We start from the raw sequence: 22768 nt of genomic DNA, 5'->3' as shown, positions 1-22768 counted from the left end.
AGTTCAAGGTCACCATGGTGTTTTGGACTCTGGCAGCTACTGGGAACGATATGTGACGTTTCCATCAAGCCGATCCATTGTGGAGGAAAGTGCTGAAAACCTTGATACAGCCCATGTGCCTCACATGAACATATCTCTTTGTGGCAGATGCTATGGGAAAGAATAAAGGATTGGTTTTGGCTGTGAGAAACCAGCAGGTGAATGACAGTGGTTGGCCAAGCAGGCAATGGGAAGAACCAGGGCCATCTGTTCCACTTAACACTTCATTCAAACAGTCTGATCAGAGAAACCAAAAGACCAAACTCAAGTAAAGATGTTCAAAGACCAAGAAAGATGGGCTCAGATAACTCTTGTTCTGTGCCCATCATTATCTATATTCAAAGACACTATATAAGGCATTGAAAAGACCCAAACAGGAACAAAAGACATTATCTATATTATATAGAATAAACCAAGAATTTTTTTCCCAGCTTCTTGGATGACAGGGGAACATATCAAACCACTTTTTTAAAAAAAAAATGTATATTACATGGAATGCTTTACTAAAAGCCATTAAAACCAACACCGCATAGAATTGCAAACCCTGAGGGAGATGCATTGGTCGGAAAGGCACTTGTGCTTTAGACATAAGAAAGATGTGTCAGAAATAAAGGGCAAGCTGGTATTTCATGCAGAAATTGGTACTCTTTTTGCTGGATTATTAGAAAAGAAAAAAATGCATTATATGTGTGTGTGTGTGTGTGTGTGTAATGATAATGATGATGAAGATGAAGAAGAAGAAGTTGGAATGGACCTTGGAAGTCATCTAGTCCAACCCCCTGCTAAGGCAAGAAACCCTATACCATTTCAGACAAATGGCTGTCCAGTCTCTTCTTAAAAACTTCCAGTGTTGGAGCATTTACCACTTCTGGAGGCAGGTTGTTCCACTGGTTAATTGTTCTAACTGTCAGGAAGTTCCTCCTTAGTTCTAGGTTGCTTCTCTCCTTGATTAGTTTCCATCCGTTGCTTCTTGTCCTGCCTTCAGGCGCTTTGGAGAATAGCTTGACTCCCTGTTCCTTGTGGCAGCCCCTGAGATATTGGATATAGTCAATATGGAGGAGGCCACAGAACTATAGAAAGGCATAAGCCAACATCTCCAGAGATCGTACACACTGTACCTTCCCAGCCCCTTAACATCAGAAAGAGAGCAGTGCTGCAAGGAGTGTTCACAGTCAGCCTTTGAGAGTGAGAGCCTTCCCCAGTCCTCCTGCACAGTCCCAGCTAGCAGCAGTGGGCTCCAGTCGAGATTCAGAAGGGAATGGCTTTTAGAGGCAAAGGCATATCCTGGGTTTCTGCTGGGTTTGGCATCTCTTCCCAGCCCCTGCTCACAACATCACATTTGCCTATAGAGGAGGACTTGGAGAGTTGGGGAAATGGGGAGGCTTCCTTTTGGCTTCTCCCGGTTTCTTTTTGACTCCCCTATGGTGGTTCCTCTCAGTTTTCACTGGGATGTGCAAAAATAATGATCATGCCTAAGATGGTGGTGCAAGTCTCAGTGGTGCAAGTCTCCACAGTAGCACACTCCAGACTCTCATTGCCACCGCAGTCAGTGTAATACCCCAGGGGACACATAAGGATTTGAAAATAGGCTTGGCTTCATGAAGGAATTCACAGTGGACATCCACCAGCATCTCCCTCGCACAGCAGTAGCTGCAGTTTCAGATTCCAAGGCGCCAGCACTTCTGTCCCAAAGGTGAGCTACCCTGGGTACACCAGAAGAGCACATCTGCCAGCAGGTACTCAATCATGCTGTGTTTGATCCCGGCTTCATGTTTGCTGAGCAGAAAGGTGATGAGGTGGAGATCCAAACTGGCCAGATTCCAGACTGGGAGTGTTGCATTATTGTCAAGCACCAGGGAAATCAAAAGATCCAGGCAGTTCAAATGTATATAAAAGGTTATTGTAAGCTTAAGCTTCGGTACAAGAATCTGAACTACTAACAGCCCAAGCAAATTGGCGGGAGTGAAGAGTCACAGGAATTGACTTAGATCACTTGTGGACGGGAAAGGACTCATGGTGTTTGACTCCTCCCTCAGGCAGGGATGAGGCAGCAGCAGGCACTGACTGGTAGTGCCATAGAGGGAATGTCAGAATCAGGCAGCCCTTTCTTTTTTTTTTTATTGAAGAGTTTTAAAATACAGTTTTCCTTTAAGAATCCCCCCTTCCCCCTCCCTCCTCCCCCCTCCCTACCTCCCCCCCTCCCCCCCTCCCCCCCCCCCGACTTCCCAGAGCTAAATACAAGGTATATATATAAAAAGCAATCATAAACAATCATATACTAACAATTATAAACTCTAAAATCCATCACTCTCTAGCTTATATAAGATAAAACAAATAATAATAATATTGAATATATATATAAAAAAAACTAAGATAATAAAGAAAAAAAAACGAAAGAAGACTTATTCAAATGCTACATAAAACTTCTTAACCCTATACTTGTTCTGGATAAAATCAATCCATTTTCTCCATTCCATAATATAGCGTTCTTGCGAATGATCTTTCAAATAGGCCGAAATCTTCGCCATCTCTGCCAGGTCGGAAACCTTTAAAGTCCACTCCTCTATGGTCGGCAGTTCCTCTTTCTTCCAGTATTGGCCTATCAAAAGTCTTGCCACCGTAATTAAATTGAACATCAACTTGGTGTCCACAACTGTGGCATCTGTAATTATTCCCAACAAAAAAAATTGCGGACAAAACTTTAACCTCTGTTTAAAAATCTTCTGCATATTCCACCAGACTTTTATCCAAAAAGCCTTAACCTTTTTACAAGTCCACCATATGTGAAAATATGTTGCATCTTCATCACCGCACCTCCAACATTTAGGCTGATAATTCGGATACATACTTGCAAGCTTTTTGGGATCTAAATGCCATCTATAAAACATTTTGTAAAAATTCTCTCTTAAATTTTGAGCTTGTGTAAATTTTACGTTCCTCACCCAAATCTTTTCCCACGTGTCCATTGTAATGACTTCCTGGATATTTTGGGCCCATTTTATCATACAATCCTTAACAAGCTCTGTTTCTGAGTCAATCTCTATCAATGCAAGATATATCCGTTTGATATGTGCTGGTCCCTGATTCCTAATTTGCTTTATCAAATTTTCATCAGTCATTGTAAATCCATTTTTCTGGTCTTCTTTCCACCTGGCCCGTAACTGAGTATATTGAAACCAATTTTGAACAACCTTCTCTTCTCGCAAGAGGCTATATGATTTCAAACACCAAACATTTCTTTCCAAACTGAGAATCTCCTTGTACGTAGTCAAATCATGTTTGAAGCCAGCATGTATATTTTCTATTGCGTGTTTTGGAATTGCCCACAATGGTATCTTGCAACTTAACTTATGTCTGTACTTCTTCCAAACTCTCAGCAATAGGCAGCCCTTTCTTCTCTGGATCACTTGGTTACAAGTGAGCCACATCTAGGAAGCTTCTGGGCCCACTGTTGATATTAAACCCAGGAGCAAATACTGATTCTAATTCATTCTTTCCTTTGACAATATGGAATCTAGCAGTTATCTGAGCTTTCATTTTTTATTGTCTACTAATAGTGAGGCAGAAAAAAAGCACAGAGAGACAAGGAGGAAACAGAAAAGAGAATCCTGTGTTTTCATTATGTCAAGGCCATTGTCTTCACGGCTTCTATCCCAGGAAACTGTGACCTCTAGCCCTGCCTTAGGCAAGAAAGTCAGCTGGGCCAGTCATTCTCTCTCAGCCGAATCCACCTCATAGAATTGTTGTGTGGGGAAAATAGAAGCAGGAGGAAGGAGTATTAGGCACGTTCATTGCCCTGAGTTATTTATAAAAACAATAAAAGCAAGATAAAAATAATCAAAAACCTCTACCCAAGGCTGCTTTTTCTCTTGCTCTCTGCATCATAATATCTGACAGTCCAAATAACAGTAGCTAACTAAAGCAAAGCTAGGCAACCTGGGCCCTTTAAATACTTTGGTCTTCAGGTCTTATTAGCTACAGCCAACAGTGCTAATAGGAAAGGATTGCAGGAGTTATAATCCAATACAGTATATCCAGAAAGCATCGATGGTCAATGCCTGGGTAAAAAAAAGACAGTCTGTGTTACCTTTTAGCATGTTAGGTTTTGAGCTATTTGTGGGATGATGAGCAAGCATCATCTGTGTACTCCATTAATTAAGTGTTCTTATACAGGTAGTCCTCTACTTACAACAGTTCATTTAGCAACTGTTCAAAGTTACAACAGCACTAAAAAAAAGTCACTTATGACCATTTTTCATACTTATGACAATTGCAGCATCCCCATGGTCACATGATTAAAATCCAGCCGCTTGGCAGCTGACTCATATTTATGACGGTCCCAGTGTCCCGGGATCACGTGATCCCCTTTTATGACCTTCTGACAAACAAAGTCAATGGGGAAGCCAGTTTCACTTAACAACTGTGTTATTGATTAAACAACTGCAGTGATTCATTTAACAACCATGACAAGAAAGGTCATAAAATAGGACAAAACTCACTTAACAAATGTCTCACTTAACAACAGGAATCTTGAGCTCAATTATCGTCGTAAGTCAAGGACTGCCTGTATTAAAAAAGTTCCTTTAAAATTCTGAGACATAGTTGAGTAGTCTTAACTTTTTAGATTTGTCATCCCCAATTTCAACCTGTTTTTGGATTTTGCAAGTATTTGGAGACTCACAGACCTAGCATATGATTGCTCATATCATGCTCAAAACCAAGATGGGTTCACTAGAATACAAAAGCGTCTTGTAGCCAAGCTCCCCTCAAAGACTGATCTATTGGCAGCCAGACTTTAGAAAGGAGACCATGTTGACTGTGCAGCTTCTGTTTCAGATGCATTCGGTAATGTTCTTTGTTTATTCATTGTTCCTAAGATATTAATTGCATTCTCTGTTCAAATATTGCTAAGTGCTAAGCTAAGCAAGCCATGGATGATTCACTCTGATACCTCAAAAGGTATTTGCTCCCATGTTGCCATTTTGAAGTTTGAATTGTGGGGGTTTTTTTATATATTGGTGTTTGCTGGTGTGCTTTGGAAGAAAAGATTGCTTACAAAGTGTTCTCTTTTGGATGAATTATGTAAAACTTGATAGGCCTGCAGCTGTGCTGAAGGGAATTAAGGGGGAACTGCACAGCGAGGGAGAGCATTTTATTTGCTTACAGAAGTTAATGTATTTTGCTTGATAAAAGAGCTATCATTTTATCCAGAAATGCTTTATTCATTGTACGTATCCTATACCTCTAATTGTTCAAGGAGACTTTTTGACTCCCCCCCGGTTTCATCTAATTTGAATATGGATTGTGTGACTGTACGTCAAATCTCATTGTTCTTGTATACAGTATTGTGCATGTTTTCTCAACAGTTGGTGTGCTCCCTGTGTTGAATGGGACTTATTCCCGACGTAAGTATCCAAAGATTAAAGAGTTTGTTCTTTATATTGAAGAGTCATACCTGTTTTATGCCTCTGTTTGTACTGTGTATGGGGAAGAATAAAATCAATTTAATTTTATGAGCAAAGCTTTGTAAGTATACAACTGGGAAAGAGCGAGAGAGAGATGGAGAGAGGAGTGTGCAGGGCATCCCTTTGTCCCATAGACATCTCAATAAAAGGATTTATTGCAATCTAAAGATGTCTCTAGCAGCGTGGTTTTACAGACTATCTCAGACAGGTGCTTTATGATTTGTTTTTTCAACCAGGAACTTGAAAATTGAATTTTTGATTCTTGTTCTATTGTTGTAGGATGGCTACATTTTGGACATAGAAAAGTCTATATATCTTGAGCCCACAAATGCTGATAGAGACCGCAAAAATGTCTAGATTATCTCTCCTAGATTTTCATCTGAGGACTTCTCTTTTGCACATTAAGATATCATGGCAAAACAAGTTTTGCAAAACAGAAGTATAAAGTAGGAGCAGGAATTGAAGCTATTCTTGAACTGGAGGCAGACAATTGAAAACCAACTCACTGTTTTTTTTTGTGTTGGTTTGTTTTGAGGATTGTTTTAGATGGGTAAGAGGTCACACTTTAGTTCAGGGTTCTTCCACGCTGGCTGAGGAATTCTGGCAGTTGAAGTCCACAAGTCATAAAAGGGCCAAGTCTGAAGACCCCTGCTTTAGTTAAACATTAACTTTTATTATTCTGACATTCACACCCCAACTTGAAGGAGGAGGAAGAAACCATACATGAACCTGTTTGGAATTCCATCCAACTTCATTTCATGTGAGATTATTTTATATAGGACAAATCCATATATAATACTAAAATATGGAACAAGATGTAATACTAAAGTACGGAACAGGATGATTTTTACGAACAAGACTTCTTTGTCATACAGTGATTCCTACTGGAATGGGATGAAAGAGAACTGTCCTTAATCATCATTTTATTGTCTGAAATGCAATGCTAGTGAAAAATAGTGTTGCTCTCCAAACAAACTCAGGTCAGAGTAATTGTAATAACATAGGCACAGTACTGTTGTATGCAAACAGCTCCCCTGAGTCTTATACAGAAAACAATATTTAATGAGGAAGAGAGGAAGAAAGAAAGATAGATAAGCTTGGAAATCTATAGCATCCCAAGAAAGAGTCTTCTTACATGCCTAATGTTGTGATAGGAATCCCACAATCCTTTTGATTAAACTGTGCGTCAGGAATCATTTGGGGCTGCAGATTCCCATAATCAAGAACCAAAAAAGGAAAACTGGGCTATTTCCATGAAAGGAAGGAAGATGGGGCTTCAAGTGCTTAAAAGCCTTTGAGACTTTCCTTCTGTCTCTCAAGGACTAGCCTTGAAAGTTCTCCTCTTATTGGTACCAAGAGTTCTATTTCTGAAATGGATGGCATGAAGGGAAGCTTAAGCACTGCCTTTCTATTCAGGATTCTAGTTTTACAGAGTACCATTCCTGAACTTCCAGGACGTAGTGGCTTTGCAACTGGAGGCTGTTAGAATTCCAGCGTGACATTTCTGCTTCCCTGTTGCTTGTGCATTTTGTGTTCTCTTGCCCCCAGAATGGTTTCAGTGTCCTTTCCAGGTTGCAACCACCAGTGAAAATGTCAGGGATATTTTAAAAATAGTTTCTAATGGAAACTAATAGGGACGCGGTGCCTCAGTGGTTTAGGACGCTGAGCTTGTCGATCAGATGGTCGGCAGTTTGGCGGGTCGAATCCCGAGTGCCGCGTAACAGAGTGAGCGCCTGTTACTCGTCCCAGCTTCTGCCAACCTAGCAGTTCGAAAGCACGTAAAAATGCAAGTAGAAAAATAGGGACCACTCTGGTGGGAAGGTAACAGCGTTCCGTGCGCCTTTGGCGTCCAGTCATGCCGGCCACATGACCACGGAGACGTCCTCGGACAAGCGCTGGCTCTTCGGCTTTGAAACGGAGATGAGCACCGGCCCCCTAGAGTCGGAAACGACTAGCACGCATGTGCGGGGGAACCTTTACCTTTACCTTTAATGGAAACTAAGAAGTTTGGATATATATTTTTTTAAAGAAGAAAACAAATGTTCATCTAAGCATGAAAAGATGTTGAATTCAGTCTGGGAACAATGCTCGAACAGACAAACGCTGCCATCAGTGATGCCCCATCTTTGAACACCTTTATCAGCAAGAAGCCTAGTATTTGAAGTGGAAATTATTAAATTGACTATCTCTTCTGAGACAAGTCAATTATCCCAAAGTCTTAAGCAATTTGTACACTTGCATTTTGTATTTTGATGGATATATAAATTCTTTAAAAGACTTTAAAAATATACTGTGCAGAGAACTCTAATTGGTAGTCTACATAGGAATATAAGATATTGCAAGCAAAATTAATGGGGAGAGAGGGGAAAAATTTTTTCCCAGTCACTTACCACAGTGTTTATCTGACAGTTACTTACAGTCCCTAAGAAACTTCTGCAGCCATGAGGAAACAATGAGAAAAAATAATTATTAGTATTGTTTTCTCCACTTTGCATAATGTACGTAATTGTTCCACTAGGCAAATCTACTTGTCTAGAAGAAAAGAATCAAGGATTCAGTAAATACTTGTTATACTTTGAAAGCTGTGCTGGGTGATTATATGATGGGTATCCTATGATGCATGTTAATTTTGATATTTCAATAGAAGCCTACTGGAAGTTGAAAAATAACTCTTCTCCATCATATAAGATTTGGCTAAATTTGTTTCGTAGCAGAAGAGAGAAGAAAATGGATTGGACTAAGAATGCTAAGAAAGTTTCATCTTTGTAGTGGTTCAATGGACAAGTTCCTCTTCATGCTTTGATGCTACATTTTGCTGTATGTTGGATTAAATAGAGTAGGGCTCTTCCACCTTAGTGCATAAACTGAAGTATTGCCTTGCTTTTAGTATCATGTAGATAGATAGATAGATAGATAGATAGATAGATAGATAGATAGATAGATAGATAGATAGATAGTGTCAGAATCCATTTATATCATATTCATAAATGGAATGGTAGATAGATAGATAGATAGATAGATAGATAGATAGATAGATAGATAGGTATAGATATAGTTATATAGATATATATAGATATATAGATTAGATATAGTTATTGATATTTACCATATAAAAAATTTAAATTGATGCATTTGATGTTGCTAGTGCTTCTCACAATTATGATTGTTTGATGGGATTTTAGCTGGCAAATAATTTTGATTTTACAGCCTCTTTGAGAGGGTCTTGGGGGACACCAAGGATCCTAGGACTACATTTTAAGCAACCTTAAAATTATTTTAAGGTTATTTGTTTGTTCACTAGCTTATTTATGAGACTTATAGGGCTGCCTTATCTCTGGGTGGCTCACAACAACAATGATAAAAACTTAAAAGAAACATTAGTGTTCTCTACTGCTAGAGGAAAATTGAAATTGGATTTAGGGAGGAGTGGCTATTTTCCCACTTACAAGAACACCTCAGTTTGTCAATGTCCTGGACATTGCAAGACCTGAATGCTCAGATCTGTTAGTGGTCCTTCTTACAGAGTTGGTTGCCCTTAGACCTCTTAATCTTGCTGGAACTTTCGCTTTTATCCCTTCGATATGTCTTATTTTGTGTTTATTGCTGAAGCTGCAGCAGCAGCTGAAAAATCCAATAAGACTGGTTGTGCCCTGGCTAATTGAAGCATCCTCCTTTGTCAGCTGCTCAGCTCAAATAATGTCAAGTACAAAGTAGTATCCATCAGCATTTTGTGTATCTCCAAAATCCCATTAGTAGTAGAAGGAACTGGAAGTTTCTTTTGGCAGGAAAAAAAATAAGGGGAGAGTGGAGGAATAAAAAACAAAAGGGAGGGGGAGGACTTCCATCATTTGTTTATTAACATATCACATTAAGAGCTACGGTATCTATCTTTGAATTACTCTTTTCCCACAACATTTTTTCCCCCTTAATCAGATTGGCATTTTATATTCAGATGTATTTGTTACAAGGGGAAATCTGCTGATTTGAGAATGGGGCAAGGGGGTGGGGGTCTTGGTATAATTTAAGGGGGAAATCAGCTAGGGCAATACTTTTTGTTTCTTTCTCCCAAGTCCTTTTGCTGGCTCTATGACAGCTGTGTAGAATTTTAAACGGCAGCAGCAACAATAGAAATTCTGTGGTTCCATTGATATGCAGCAGACAAATTGCTATCAGAATAATAGTAGTAGTTAGATGGAGGGATGATAAATACTTTCCTTATATTTCTTACAGTTGCATTATAGGATGTATACAGTAAGAACAGAATTGACTGAAATATTACTCTCCATTAATTATATGGAGATGCCATCTAAGTCTTCTTGTGGGCCAGTGTGACGCAATGGGAAATACTGGTTTTAAATGAGGCTGTATTTACTGTCTGATTTTAGACCTCATCTGGAGAGTTCTGAAATTAGTTGTTTTTAATTTGCCTGAAGAAAGAGACACCTTATTCCACTGTAAGGAAATCAAGAAATTGAGTGGACATTTTCTTCCTAGAGCCAACAGGCTCTCTATATGTGGATGTTCCAAGTTCTAAGAACACTGACCAGGCTGACATGAATTTGGGGAACTGATGTGGCAAAAGTTACTGGATTGGGATACACTGTATTAAACCATGAAATATTGTCTATGCTGAACTACTGTCACATGATATTTAATCTGATATTAGAAATCGGATCACCATGCTCATACATTTAGGTAATGAGTTTATGATACAAGTCAGTCTACTGAAAAGCATTGATTGGACCTCATTAGGTGTTATAATATGATTGACAAAGAGAGACTGAATAACACTCAGTATGTATGTGCGCGCAGGTACTTGTGCCTGGCTCTGTGTGTGCGTGTGTTATGTGTGTGTGCACACACACGTGCCTATGTGTGTGCTTACTACACACACACACACACACACAAACACACACCCTTCAAGTCAGTTTTTCACTCCTCACACCCTTCAAGTCAGTTTTTCACTCCTGGCAACTGCCTGGACAATCCTTGCAATTTTCTTGACAAAGACCTGGTGATATGTTCTTGCTTCCTTCCTAAGGTTGAGAGAGAGAGCGAGATCGCAACTGGCCCAAACTCACCCAGCCAACTTAGTTCCTGGGGAGAGACTAGAACTCACAATTTCCCAGTTTTTAATCAGATGCCTTTACCACTACACCAATTGGCTCTCAAATAATACCAGATAGATAGATAGATAGATAGATAGATAGATAGATAGATAGATAGATAGATAGATAGATAGATAGATAGATAGATAGATAGATAGGTAGGTAGGTAGAATTTAGATTCAGTCTTTTTCAGTGAAAGAACACGAGAAGATTTAGTTATCCAAATTTCAAGTTTTTCTTCTATGTAGACATTTTCCTCACTTCTACATTTCTTCTTTGACAATGAATGCTGAGTCATCCCAACAGAATTGCCTTAGCGTAAGGGCAACTGCTAGTTATATTTATGAAATATCAACGATGCTCAGGACATTTAAATGGAAAAACATCTAAGGTAAAAGAACTGCGTACCGGTTTTATAGAGGTATGCTGGCAAATTATGGCATTGCTTGAGAGACAGTTTAATTGTTCATCTGAGCTTACCCTATGCTCCTCCTCATGGAGAAATTTCTATGAAGGACAATGTGAAATAGGTAATACCTCTCCATGGAAGGATGGTCTACATATTGCTGGGTAGGGTTGTTTAATTGCATGGCTGGAAGGATTTGTTGCAATTCTTTCCTTCAACTTTACTCTCACACTCTGTTATGTAATTTTAAAGTCATCTCTGCTTCTTACAACCTATTATTACTTATCATTAATGGAAAGAATATGCAAGAGCAAAGAGGAAATATGCATTTTCTTGGGAATCTTGTAATTGAAAATGGATTATGCAGAGAGAAAAGGGGGCTGTCTTTGCCACTATGCAATTAGGGACAAGAAAGGGGAAGGGAATAGAGGAATTTCTAACAATCTCAGGTTCCAAGAGAGTTCGCTCCCTCCCTCCCATAGCTTTGCCTACCTTCCTTTCCACCTGCTTGTTCATCAGAAATGTTCCATACAAACCAGTTATGATGAACTACTGTATTCTAAACTCCTGTTTCAAACTTCAGGCAGCCTTGCTGCTACAGCTGTCGTATATGCTAAAACACTGAGAATTTTTCCTAGCTCCAGCTGGCTCCTTAGGAACTGGGCCAGGGGCCTCATCAGTATGTAAATACATGCAGATTTGCTTTTATCATACACACCTCCTCTTCACGGTGGAAGAAGACTAGCAGTCTATAATATGGTGACTAGGAAATATTAGAAAACAAGAAGGCTTTTCCCCTTCTTCTCACTGTTGCATGGTTCCCTGTTAACATTTTTTGGCTTTTGATCAGCCATCAAATCAACAGATCAACAAGGAAAAAATGGCTGGAGGTTCTGGTAGGTTTGAAGAGTTGATAGGAGCTTCACTTCCCTCTTTCCTGTAATTCCTCTGCCCGTCAGTCATTTGTTGTTAGGGACTGCTCCTGATTGCTCCCCATGCTCCTTATTTGGCTGATGGAGAAAGTGAATTAAGGTCTTGGTACATGACCACTGAAGTCAAAAGTCAACTAAGCCCTGCATTTGCTTCTAAAGAACAGAAAGAATAAGAGATTTTAGAACACAGACTGTTCAATTGCAAGCCAGATTTTTCTGCTCACTGTCTCCCAGATGGGATGCTTGATGATCAGATCTTCCACCGTTCTCCTGTTTGTTCAAGCAGCCATGGAGAGACCCCAACTTAGCATTACAGGAATAAGGGGTCCTTGGTGCTCTCTGAGCTTGGTTGTTTTTCTTGCAAACGTTTCATTACCCAATGAATGAGTTGGGTAATGACTATCCAGCCATTACATGACTACCCATGGCTAGTCAATCAAAAAACAACCAAGCTCAGAGAGCACCAAGGAGCCCTCATTTCAACCCTGAGCTACAAATATTTTCCTGTATTGATTGCATGGATATCTAACCATTTCTCTTTATGCTGTTGTAATTTTCTAAATCACCCCGATAAAGCTGCTATGGAAAAAAAATATCACCTTCATATAAGTATTTTTTTTTCAACAAACTACAAAAACCCTTGTAGAATTTATTTCTGGAATATTTTGCCTAAACCTTGCATTCAGCCTTAGGAGATGAATAAAATCCATAATGATGCTATTCAGACTGTATTATCCAAATGATGCCTACAATATAGCAAAGGCCCTAGAGGGAAAAGTGCAGTCGTGATCATGGAGGCTCAGCACATTTATTGTCCTTCATGGAAGGGCCCCTTTTTGTGATACTTAGGCTAACAACTTGAGATTCCTATTAGCAGAAGCTCATAGGTTCATTGCTGACCATCATCATCATTTATCCATTTATTCATCTCTAGAAATTCAAGTTGAAAGCAGTTGTATTGCACAATGCTATCCCAGGCTTCTTTAGCTGTAGCAACAGACTGTTCTTCAAATGCTAGCATTTGACTAATAAATCACAGTAAATATTTTTTGTTTTGTGATATTCTTGGAAGATTCAAGATTAGTATTATTTTTTTAATGGGCAGCCTCGGGTCACTATTGTGTGATGGTACCCAACCTCTGAAAATTTACCAGGCTAACCAAGAGAAAAATGATACGGTAGTCACTAATCAGCAAATTTCCAATGAACATTAATATTGCTGCTTATGTTGTAGCCCACACACAACTAAATGCTAAATCAAAAAATTAAGTTTGTGAAACTGTTCATGTATACATGAACCAAAAATTCTCATCAAAGTTTTACAAAGAAACTTTTGCTCAGGTTCTGGTTACTCACTAAAATACAGAGTTCTACTCTAAGAAATTTGGGATTCATAGAAGTCTCTCCCGGTGGAATTATTTGCATGTTTGTAAGTGCTTAGAACTGGAAGGTGTGAGGCTGATGCCTAAAGAATTGGTTAGTTTTTATATATAGACTTCTATTAAGTTCTATATAAGTGCTGATGCTGATATTTAATGCTTTCATTTCATTTCAAAGAAATATTTAAACATTTTGAGAGCAAGAATTCTGGCTCATAGCTTAGATTATAGCTTTCTTGGAAATTCACATAAAGCAATATGGGGGCAGACAGAATGAGCAACAGAGAGAAAGTAGTATAATTGTCTTGAAAAGTATAGTTCCTTTCATTGTATGTAGTTTGGATGGCGCCCGTCATTGGAGTCATTGGCTTTAACACCTGAACCACCAATGAGGTGCAAAGACTTTAATAATATAAAGTTTCATAACATAACCAGTTGGGCAATCCCGATTGATGACAGAAGGAATATGTATATATAAAATAGCGAGTGAACATGTTAAATATGTAGCACACATATTTGCATTGTTGTTGCTGTATTATTGTTGTTGTTGTTGTTGTTTTGTTGTTGTTGTTGTTGTTGTTGTTGTTGTTGTTGTTGTTGTTGTTACATTTATTCCCGTTTGATGATAGTCTTTTCAACAGGAAGAAAGCAGGAAGAAATAATCCTACAAACCAAGAACAGGGACATTTTATAGCTTGAGAGCTATATCTCTTGGGTTTCAGAGCATAACATGAAAAAGCATTCAGTTTTGAGAGTGTTTGCTTTCAGTGCAGCCAATAGAAGTGACAGGCCTAATGCCTCAAGTGTCTTGAGGGAGACTTTTTGGGTACAATATGACAGAGCCTTGGCCTAGCCTCCTCATCCCCAGCCCTTCAGCCTTGCTGTATGCATGACTGGCATCGAGCTTGACATCATCACATGGCAATCTTAGGCAGCTGCCAAGACCTCCTCATCAAGTTTGTTTCTGACAGTGTCCAGGATTTCAGCTGACTCAGGGATGCCTGGAAGAAAGGAATAAACTACAAGGAGGAGTGCCCAGCATGGTTGGTATAAGATTTCCAGTGTAAGAACTCCCACAGCTCGAGCAGAGCAGAAACAGGCACCCAACATGGCACAGCTAGATCAGGATCTTTCTTACTGACTAGAATGAAGCTATTTGAAGCATATGGTTCTGTAAATATGGAGCAAAACACATTTTTTCTCCTGCCTTTCCCATGGTTGAATTGTTATTTGGCCCAACATGTTCAGTCTTGGAGTTAGGTAACTCTTGTTGACATAACCATAGTTTCTACTCGGACTAGAAATGTTTGGGAATTAATGTTTCCCCAAAGTAATCTCCCCCAATCCAGAAATTGCACTGTCTCGCTTACCCTAGCTTAGTTTTTTGCTGAAGGCCATGAAAATACTTCTTGGTAAGTATATGTGCAACTGTTTTTTTTATCCATTAGTATTAAGTACCCCTAAATATCAGTGCTTATGTGCAGCAATAGTCCATAAATGGAAAGATAGATGAGACCTAAGTTGTTGCCTCTGACTGGATTAATCATAAAATGGTCAGAGGTGGTTACAACTAGGTTACTTCCAAATGTAGTCCCAAAATAAACCATGTTGCAAGACAGTTAATTGCCATTTCTTTACCAACATCCAAAGTTGTCCCGACTTTTATGTCCCTGATTATATTTTTGTGGCACTCCTTCAGACTATGGGAACTGGATAGCCGTAGGTAGAGGAAAGAGACAATGGGAATCAAATGAAAGTGCTATGTACACTTGGAAAAGTTTTGTGAGAGGGAAAAATATCAGCAAACACAGAGGTTGCTTAATGCATCAGCCTGTACTCCATCTGATCAGTATCTCTGGGATCATGTGATTTTACAAGCTTAGAGATGATATAATATTTAGGTCAGAATTTGAAGTTCTAATTGCTAATGGGCCCTTTTAGCTCGAGGTTCTTTGAGTTTTGGCAGATTCTGTGCCTGAGTTTGCCTAAGTGAAGAGTAGCATGCTTTATTCCCCTTTCATTATGGAGTACTTCTTTCCTCATATTCCTTAGTGGAAGATCTCATAAAACATCAACACCTACAGCACTGGCCTCTCACTGACTCATCATTACCTCAAGTCCTTAAATAATTTCAGAATTCATTCAACCACTTCTGGTGGAATTGCTCAAAAATAAGACAGGCAGGATGTGTTGTAAAATTCCATCTGTTGTAACAATCATAGGGGTTTGTACTAACAGGCTAGTTTCCAAATCACAGAGCATAGTTTTATATGAAAACCAGTACAAATGTAATAGCCCTTGGTATAAACTTGATCGTGTAGATTTTGTCAAATATAAATAAACTTACAAAGTGTTATGAAGTACAGAAAACTATCAAAAAGCTATACTGGACCTTAGTTACATTGAAGAAGCCTTTATTATCTGTATTACAAAAGAAAGAAGCAGACGTTGGCACAGCAGATCATCATGATGCCATCTGTGCAGTGATATTAAGATGCAAATGCTTTGGTTATGGACTTGCATCCCCACATTTGATTCATGCATGTAAGTTATATCTGTATGATGACATCCATGTGCTTTTTGTCATCCTCCCACTTGCTCACCAAGTGCAGATTCTTTGGTACAAATTTACAGGGGTTGAATGAGAAGTAATATGTCCAATAGTATAAGTGACCAACAGATGCAGTATTAACATGCTAGAAGCCTTGGCATGTCCTTTTCTTTTCTTTTTTTAATTCTTTTATTCAGTATTATCTGATACTTGAAAAATGCCTGGACAAATCCCTGCAGTTTTCATGGCATGGTTTTAAGAAGTGGTTTGTCATTGCCTTCTTCTTAGGATTGAGAAAAAGTGACTGGCCCAAAGTCACCCAGCTGGCTTCATACCCAAGGTGGAACTAGAATTCATAATTTCCTGGTTTCTAACCTGATGCCTTAACCACTATACAAAACTGGTTCTTGACGTGTCCTTTAGCATCTGTTATTTCACTTCAGGAAGTTGCTGTGACAACACATTCATGTTATTGTTCATGAAATCAAAGCTTTCAGCGAATACACATCAGTGTAGTGTGCCATGATTCAATTTTTGACTATTGAAAGTCTTCTTCCAACTGAAATGTACCACTTAGTGCAGGTTGTTTATGGTGAAAACCAGGAACAGCTGATTTTCTGTGATCAAGGTCAAATGGATTTTCTTGAACCTGGCACTACTATCATCTCAGAACACTACACTGCAACACAGGGGACTGGAGGCTAAAACATATAAGGAACGGTTGCTGGAATTGGGAATGTCTAGTCTAATGAAGAGAAGGACGAGGAGTGAGCCAGCCATGCTGAGGTGAAAGAGAGAGGTTTCCAAGCTGAGCCATGCTGGCTCAGGAATTCTGGGAGTTGAAGTCCTTGAGTCATAAAAGAGCCAAGGTTGCCTACCCTGCACTAGAGGAGGACATTAAAATTATTTACAAGGTTACTTCTTTAGGAACTAAACTTTTAGAATCTAAAACAGCTAATTCAAAAAAGCCAACGGGAAAGAACCTCACATTTTTCATCTGCTTCTGTCTTTTGGAAGGTAAAATTAGATAACAAAATAATCTATTTCCTATGTTAACATCTCTGCAATGAAATCAATAAAGGTAACAGGAAAGAAATGAGAAACATTTTTCTCAATGTAATATGTCTAATTTAGCTGATGCTAGGAAAAAATAGTATCTTTTGTACACTCTTGAAAACTATTTTGAATCTATAACCATCTATTACAACTAAACCACTTTAAATTAAACAATTCTTAAGAATGAAATATTCTTAATTTGGATTTTACTTTTACTGTTTGGACTGTTGTGTGTTTTGAAAAATAGATTATTTAGAATCTAGTTATGTTGCACTTCAGTCTTTAAATAATTAACCTAATATATACATAACAATATATGATGTTTTCCATGGTGAGCTTAACATCAATAACAACATTTATTAAAAAGGCTAAAATAATTTCTGGTGGTATTATCTGTACATTAAAATTTTGTTTAGTCACAATCTTTCACTTTTCACATTCTGGACAACCTGTGGTCATGTATCCTAGCAAAAGAAGTTACATATGTGCATAAGTATAGTCAGTAGCATATGCCTTTTTAAAAATATCAAACATGCAAAGGAACAAAAATAAGTCTAAAATATCTGTATTACATCCAGAAATGCCAACTTTGCAACCAATATTTCTCATCCATAACTATGGCACCCTAAGGATACCTGCATACATGCAAATGCTTCTCTGGGATCAGTAACGCAGCAGTGATTGCTTTTTCCTTCCAGTAACAGATTGCTGGGAAATACCAAACATGGCCTTGAGAATTCCAATGTTTGTTACAATTTTTTCTGGATGTGGTTGGAAAGAGGCTGTTTGGTGCCGGAGACCACTGCCACGAGGAACACAGCTCTAGGTCAGTGTTCGGAGCAGCTCCGGGTGGGGGCTCAGCACGGGCCGCGGCATGGCAACTGCAGGGAGGGGAATCCCCACAGCGGCTGTGGGGAGGGGAATCTGTGCGGCATGTGGCTCCGAGCCACAGGGGCGGGGGTGCAAAGGACGGGCAGCGACACCGTAGCAAGACACCGGCATCGCTCCCAGTGACAGCACCTCTGAGTTCCGGCACCTTTTTTTTTTTTTTTTTTTAGAAAAAAAGCACTGGTTGTGGGCATCTGTTGGACTCAGAAGAAGAGGTGGAAAGGATTATCTTGAGGTTCTTTAGCACTATTTAGCTTTCCAATTGTTGGCAGAAGTGCAGTAAATGGTGGTAATATATGAAGAAGTAAATACAAGTAACAAAAGAGCTCATTTCAAAGAATATTTTCCTAATTCATTTATTAAAATAGTCCAAATTTAGTTATAAAGGTGAAGGCATTAGTTTTCATTTAACCCTCATATCTTCCCCAAGATTTGCTGGCCAAAGATAGTAAGCAGGTAAAATGTGTGTTTTACAAAACTGCAATACGAACTGGGGTGCCTATGGGTGTGACTGGTTGGTAGGAGCAAGATACATGATCTTTCTGGAGAAGGTAAATTAGAAAGAAGTGGTACTATTACTTTTACAGGAAAACATTGGCACTCAAATATTTATATATTTATATTTATTAAATTTTTATACCGCCCTTCTCCCGAAGGACTCAGGGCAGTGTACAGGGCAATAAACATTAAAAAACAAAGTACAAAAGTTAAAAACAATTAAATGATTTATGCCCGATATATACAATAGTTAAAACCATATTAAAACCCAACCCCAACCCCATCAGACCAGGCCGGCTTGCTCAAATAAATAGGTTTTTAGATCCCGCCGGAAGGAGCAAAGGTCAGGGGCAATCCGGAGCTCAACCGGCAAGCGGTTCCACAGGTCTGGCGCGCCCACAGAGAACGCCCTCCCCCTGGGGGCCACCAGTCGACATTCTCTGATCGGAGGCACCCTGAGGAGGCCCTCTCTGTGGGAGCGCACTGGATGGAGGGAAGTTGACGCTGGCCACAGGTGCTGCCGTAGGTAATCCGGACCCATGCCATGTAGGGCTTTGTAGGTCATTACCAGCACCTTGAATCTCACCCGGAGGGCAACCGGCAGCCAATGCAGCTCGCGGAGCAAAGGTGTAACATGGGAGTATCGGGAGACTCCCAACACAACTCGCGCGGCTGCATTCTGCACCAGTTGAAGCTTCCGAGTGGTCTTCAAGGGCAGCCCCATGTAGAGAGCATTACAGTAGTCCAAACGAGAGGTCACGAGCGCATGAGTGACTGTACGCAAGGCATCCCGGTTCAGATAGGGCCGCAAACCTGGGCAAAGGCCCCCCTAGTCACAGCTCCTATATGATCTTCTAAAGAGAGCTGTGAATCTAGGAGGACCCCCAAGTTGCGCACCCTATCTACGGGGGGCAATAACTCACCCCCCATAGCAAGAGATGGAGTAATCTGAATTTCCCGGGATGCCGGCACGAACAGCCACTCAGTCTTGTCAGGGTTGAGCCAAAGCCTGTTCCTCCCCATCCAGACCCGGACCGCCTCCAGGCAACGGGACATCACGTCGAGGGCATCACTGGGGTGATTTGGGGTTGAAATGAAAAGCTGGGTATCATCAGCATACTGATGATACCCAACTCCAAAACCATGAATGATCTCACCCAGAGGCTTCATATAGATGTTGAACAGGAGAGGCGAGAGGACCGATCCCTGGGGAACTCCACACAGAACATGTTTTAGCTACTCTTTTCTATAGCGACTTAACTAAAATATGCATAAAATGCCTCCATGTCTTACCCTTTGAATGTGTGTTTCATTTTAAAGTCTTTTTCTGAACTTGGTCTTTTCCTTGACTGATCCCCTTTGCACCTGGTTTGAAAGAATGAGTATGCTGGTAATTCTCCTGAACTGTGTCACTTTGGGCATGTTCCACCCTTGTGAAGACATGGGCTGTGACTCTCCACGCTGCAAGATTCTCCAGGTAAAATTTGTTTTATCTTTATGCCAGTTTGTCAAAGTGTAATACAAGAAAGAGGCCTTAGCTTAGTGGGAAAAGAAGCCCATGCTTTGACTGCAACAGGCTTCAGGTTCAATCTCTAACATCTCTAGCTTTCTTTTTCTTTTGTTTAAAGGACCAACTAGGACTCTACATGGACCTACCCTTGAAAAGTATCCAGAAGCTTCAGTTGGTCCAAAATACAGTGGCCTGCATGGTTTTGTGAAAGCCTAATTTGGCTGGCAATTTGTTTCTGGGCCCAATTCAAGGTGCTGTTTGTCACCTCCAAAGTCATACATGACTTGGAACCAGGTTATTTAGAGGACCCTCTTTCCCAGTCACATCTACCTGACCAACCAGAGGGAGAGCAGGGAGGCAGGAAATGTTATAGATCCCCTCTCCTAATGACCTAGCAGGATGAAAAAGTAAGGCCTTCTCCATGGTGGTTCCCTCCCTATGGAACATCATATCTGAGGAGATAAAATTGCTCCCCACTTTGACACTCTTTTGCAAGTCCCTGGGAATTTACCACAGGGAACACAGAGTTGGATGGAGCCCATCAAAATTTGACTGATTGTTGTCATCAGGTGTGTGTGTGTTGGGGGGGGTGTTATTGCTTTTTATATTGGGTTTTTATTTTTGTAAGCTACTGGGAGTCACTGAAAGTGAGTTGGGAGGTCATATAATTTTTCACAAATAAAATATAAGGAACATGATATGCAAGTCTGAGTCAGAATAGCTCTCATGGCAAATGTTTTCACCTGATTTAAGACCTTATATCCCATGTCCTACATTCTATGGATGTAGGGAAGTTCTGTTAGATGCAATTCTCTCTCTGGTCTGTTTGCCATATGGGTAAAGAACCAAGATGGATTTCTTACCCATCATTCTTGAGCTATCCATATGCATAGTTTTCCTAACATATATCCAAGGAAAGCAGTAAATGTTAAATTTACTGCAGAAACTAGCAGAAATTAGAAAACTCAGTGCCAAACATTTATTTGGGATGGGGAACTCACCTCAAATCCAAACATTATTCAGTGTGGGAGATCTACCAAGAACTGAAATTTGGATCTAAAGAGGAAGCAAAGCCACCAATTCCCACTGTTAAAATATAGGGGAGTTGTTTTTGACACAAAGTGGGGCAAACAATCTGTCAGATGAGGGTAATTTATAGTCTAGTTTGTTCATATCTTGGCTTCTTACCTAAATAAATCTGATTGTGATTGGAGACTCATAGCCAAGCTGAAAAGGCTTTCTTCACTCACTTTGGCACTGGAGCTGAGGAAATGTCCAGATATAATATAGCTGTGCATTTTCAACTCACTTCTTTTCTGGGGATGAAATAATTTCCTTCTTTTACACTTAGAAATGTGGGAAGTGTTGTCTTCAGGAGCATATAAAATTGTGATGGAAGATGGCCTTAGAACAGATTGGGTCAGATTTCTTGAAAAATAAACTGCCACTACTTCAGATTTTTTTCACAGATCCTGCTTCTTTATCTTCCAGAGTTTTGATGATTTTATCTTTGCCTTCTTTGCGGTGGAAATGATAATCAAGATGATTGCCTTGGGGATTTTTGGGAAGAAGTGCTACCTGGGAGACACGTGGAATCGTCTGGATTTTTTTATAGTTATAGCTGGGTAAGTCAGAAATTAATTCTCAAACAAAAAGCAACTTTCTGCTGAAAACAGCTGAGAAATAGATTATCGTGTTCATATTTCTTAGTTATTACATTAGCTAAACAGAATAAATGTAGAAAGTTTTAGCATAATATTGTGCCTAGCACAATTTGTATAGAGTTTCAATTGCTTAGTTCTACTTTTTAACATTTCAAGCTTTACTCTGGCAACCTTTCTCTCCCAGGGCCCTTCCAGATGTGTTAGGAACTGCAATTCCCAGAGTGCAACCAATGGTAGCCTTGGCTGAAAATTCTCAGCACTGCAATCCTCATACACGCCAATTATGCCATACGTACAAAGAGCGAAAATGCAACAGAGGCCTATTATTTATTTTTCCCCATTCAGAATTACATGATAGATGTCAGTGAACATTTCCACGGCATTTGGAGTACTTTCTTTCAGCTACTGAAAGACATTAAAGGCACTATAAATAATCGCATTGGAGATTTATGGAGTGTTTTATAAATCCCAGCCAAGAGTTGCTGTGTTAATGTTATTTCTTGTGTGCAAAGTTGGAATTTTCCGGGGCTCCTGCACCAGCGGCCTCAGAGTCATTCTCTTCTCCTTTTGATGCAAAAGGCTCAGGAGATGCTGATATGGACATGGGGAGGTGGAAGATGGAAGAGGAGGGTATTGTTAGGAAACTTCGGAGACCTCTAACTTTGTAGCAGATTAGTTTCCTTCTGTGCGATACTCATATACTTCTCCAAAAGTATTTTCTTACCTGCAAAGAGTATTAATGAAAAGATGGTGTTCTTATGCACGGCACATGTTCTTTTCCTCCTGTAATGATCCACATATCTCTGGGGGGGGACAACCTTGGCAAACTGGAGAGGCAGATGTATTAGGAGACATAGAGAGTCAGAAAGTCTGGTTGTCCAGTTTAGCCCTACTTGTTTAAGAGTAAAAGGATCAGGCAGGAGCCCATGTTTGTTAGCTCCGTGGCAGACTTTGTGTGCCATGTTTGGAGCTGCTTTTCAAAAGTGGATGGACCAGACCCATTCTGACAAGGAATGAATGGAATGCTTTAAGCAGCATTTAAGCAGTTTTACTCCTTAAAATATCCAAGCCCTCCAAATGGGAGGGGGAGAGAAGGAAGACTAGAGTTTTGGCCTCACAACTCAGAATGAGGAACAAAGAAGTCCTAGTGGATCTTATATTTTTTTTATGCCTGGCACAGGAGGTGGTCAGGTCTCCTAGGACAGGACTTTTAAAAGGTCTCATTCATCTAATCAGTTGAAGTTCATCATTACTGCTCCTTTTGGTTATTGT

At 39.8% G+C, this 22768-nt stretch overlaps 1 protein-coding gene across 1 annotated transcript in view; it reads left to right on the top strand.

Annotated features, from left to right (window-relative positions):
- The window catches only part of CACNA1G (calcium voltage-gated channel subunit alpha1 G), a gene marked incomplete at its 5' end in the record, with an annotated part of 457316 nt that overhangs the window by 173078 nt on the left and 261470 nt on the right, over positions 1-22768 (top strand). The window contains 2 exons of the mRNA XM_081320681.1: positions 19688-19799; positions 21324-21457. Coding sequence (XP_081176807.1) covers positions 19688-19799; positions 21324-21457 — 246 coding nt within the window. The remainder of the gene's footprint in view (positions 1-19687; positions 19800-21323; positions 21458-22768) is intronic.

This window comes from Vipera berus, assembly GCF_964194415.1.
Source record: "Vipera berus genome assembly, chromosome: 2".
NCBI classification, from domain to species: domain Eukaryota; kingdom Metazoa; phylum Chordata; class Lepidosauria; order Squamata; family Viperidae; genus Vipera; species Vipera berus.
The sequence above is the reverse complement of the archived record's forward strand: the minus strand, read 5'-3'. Positions and strand labels throughout refer to the sequence as shown.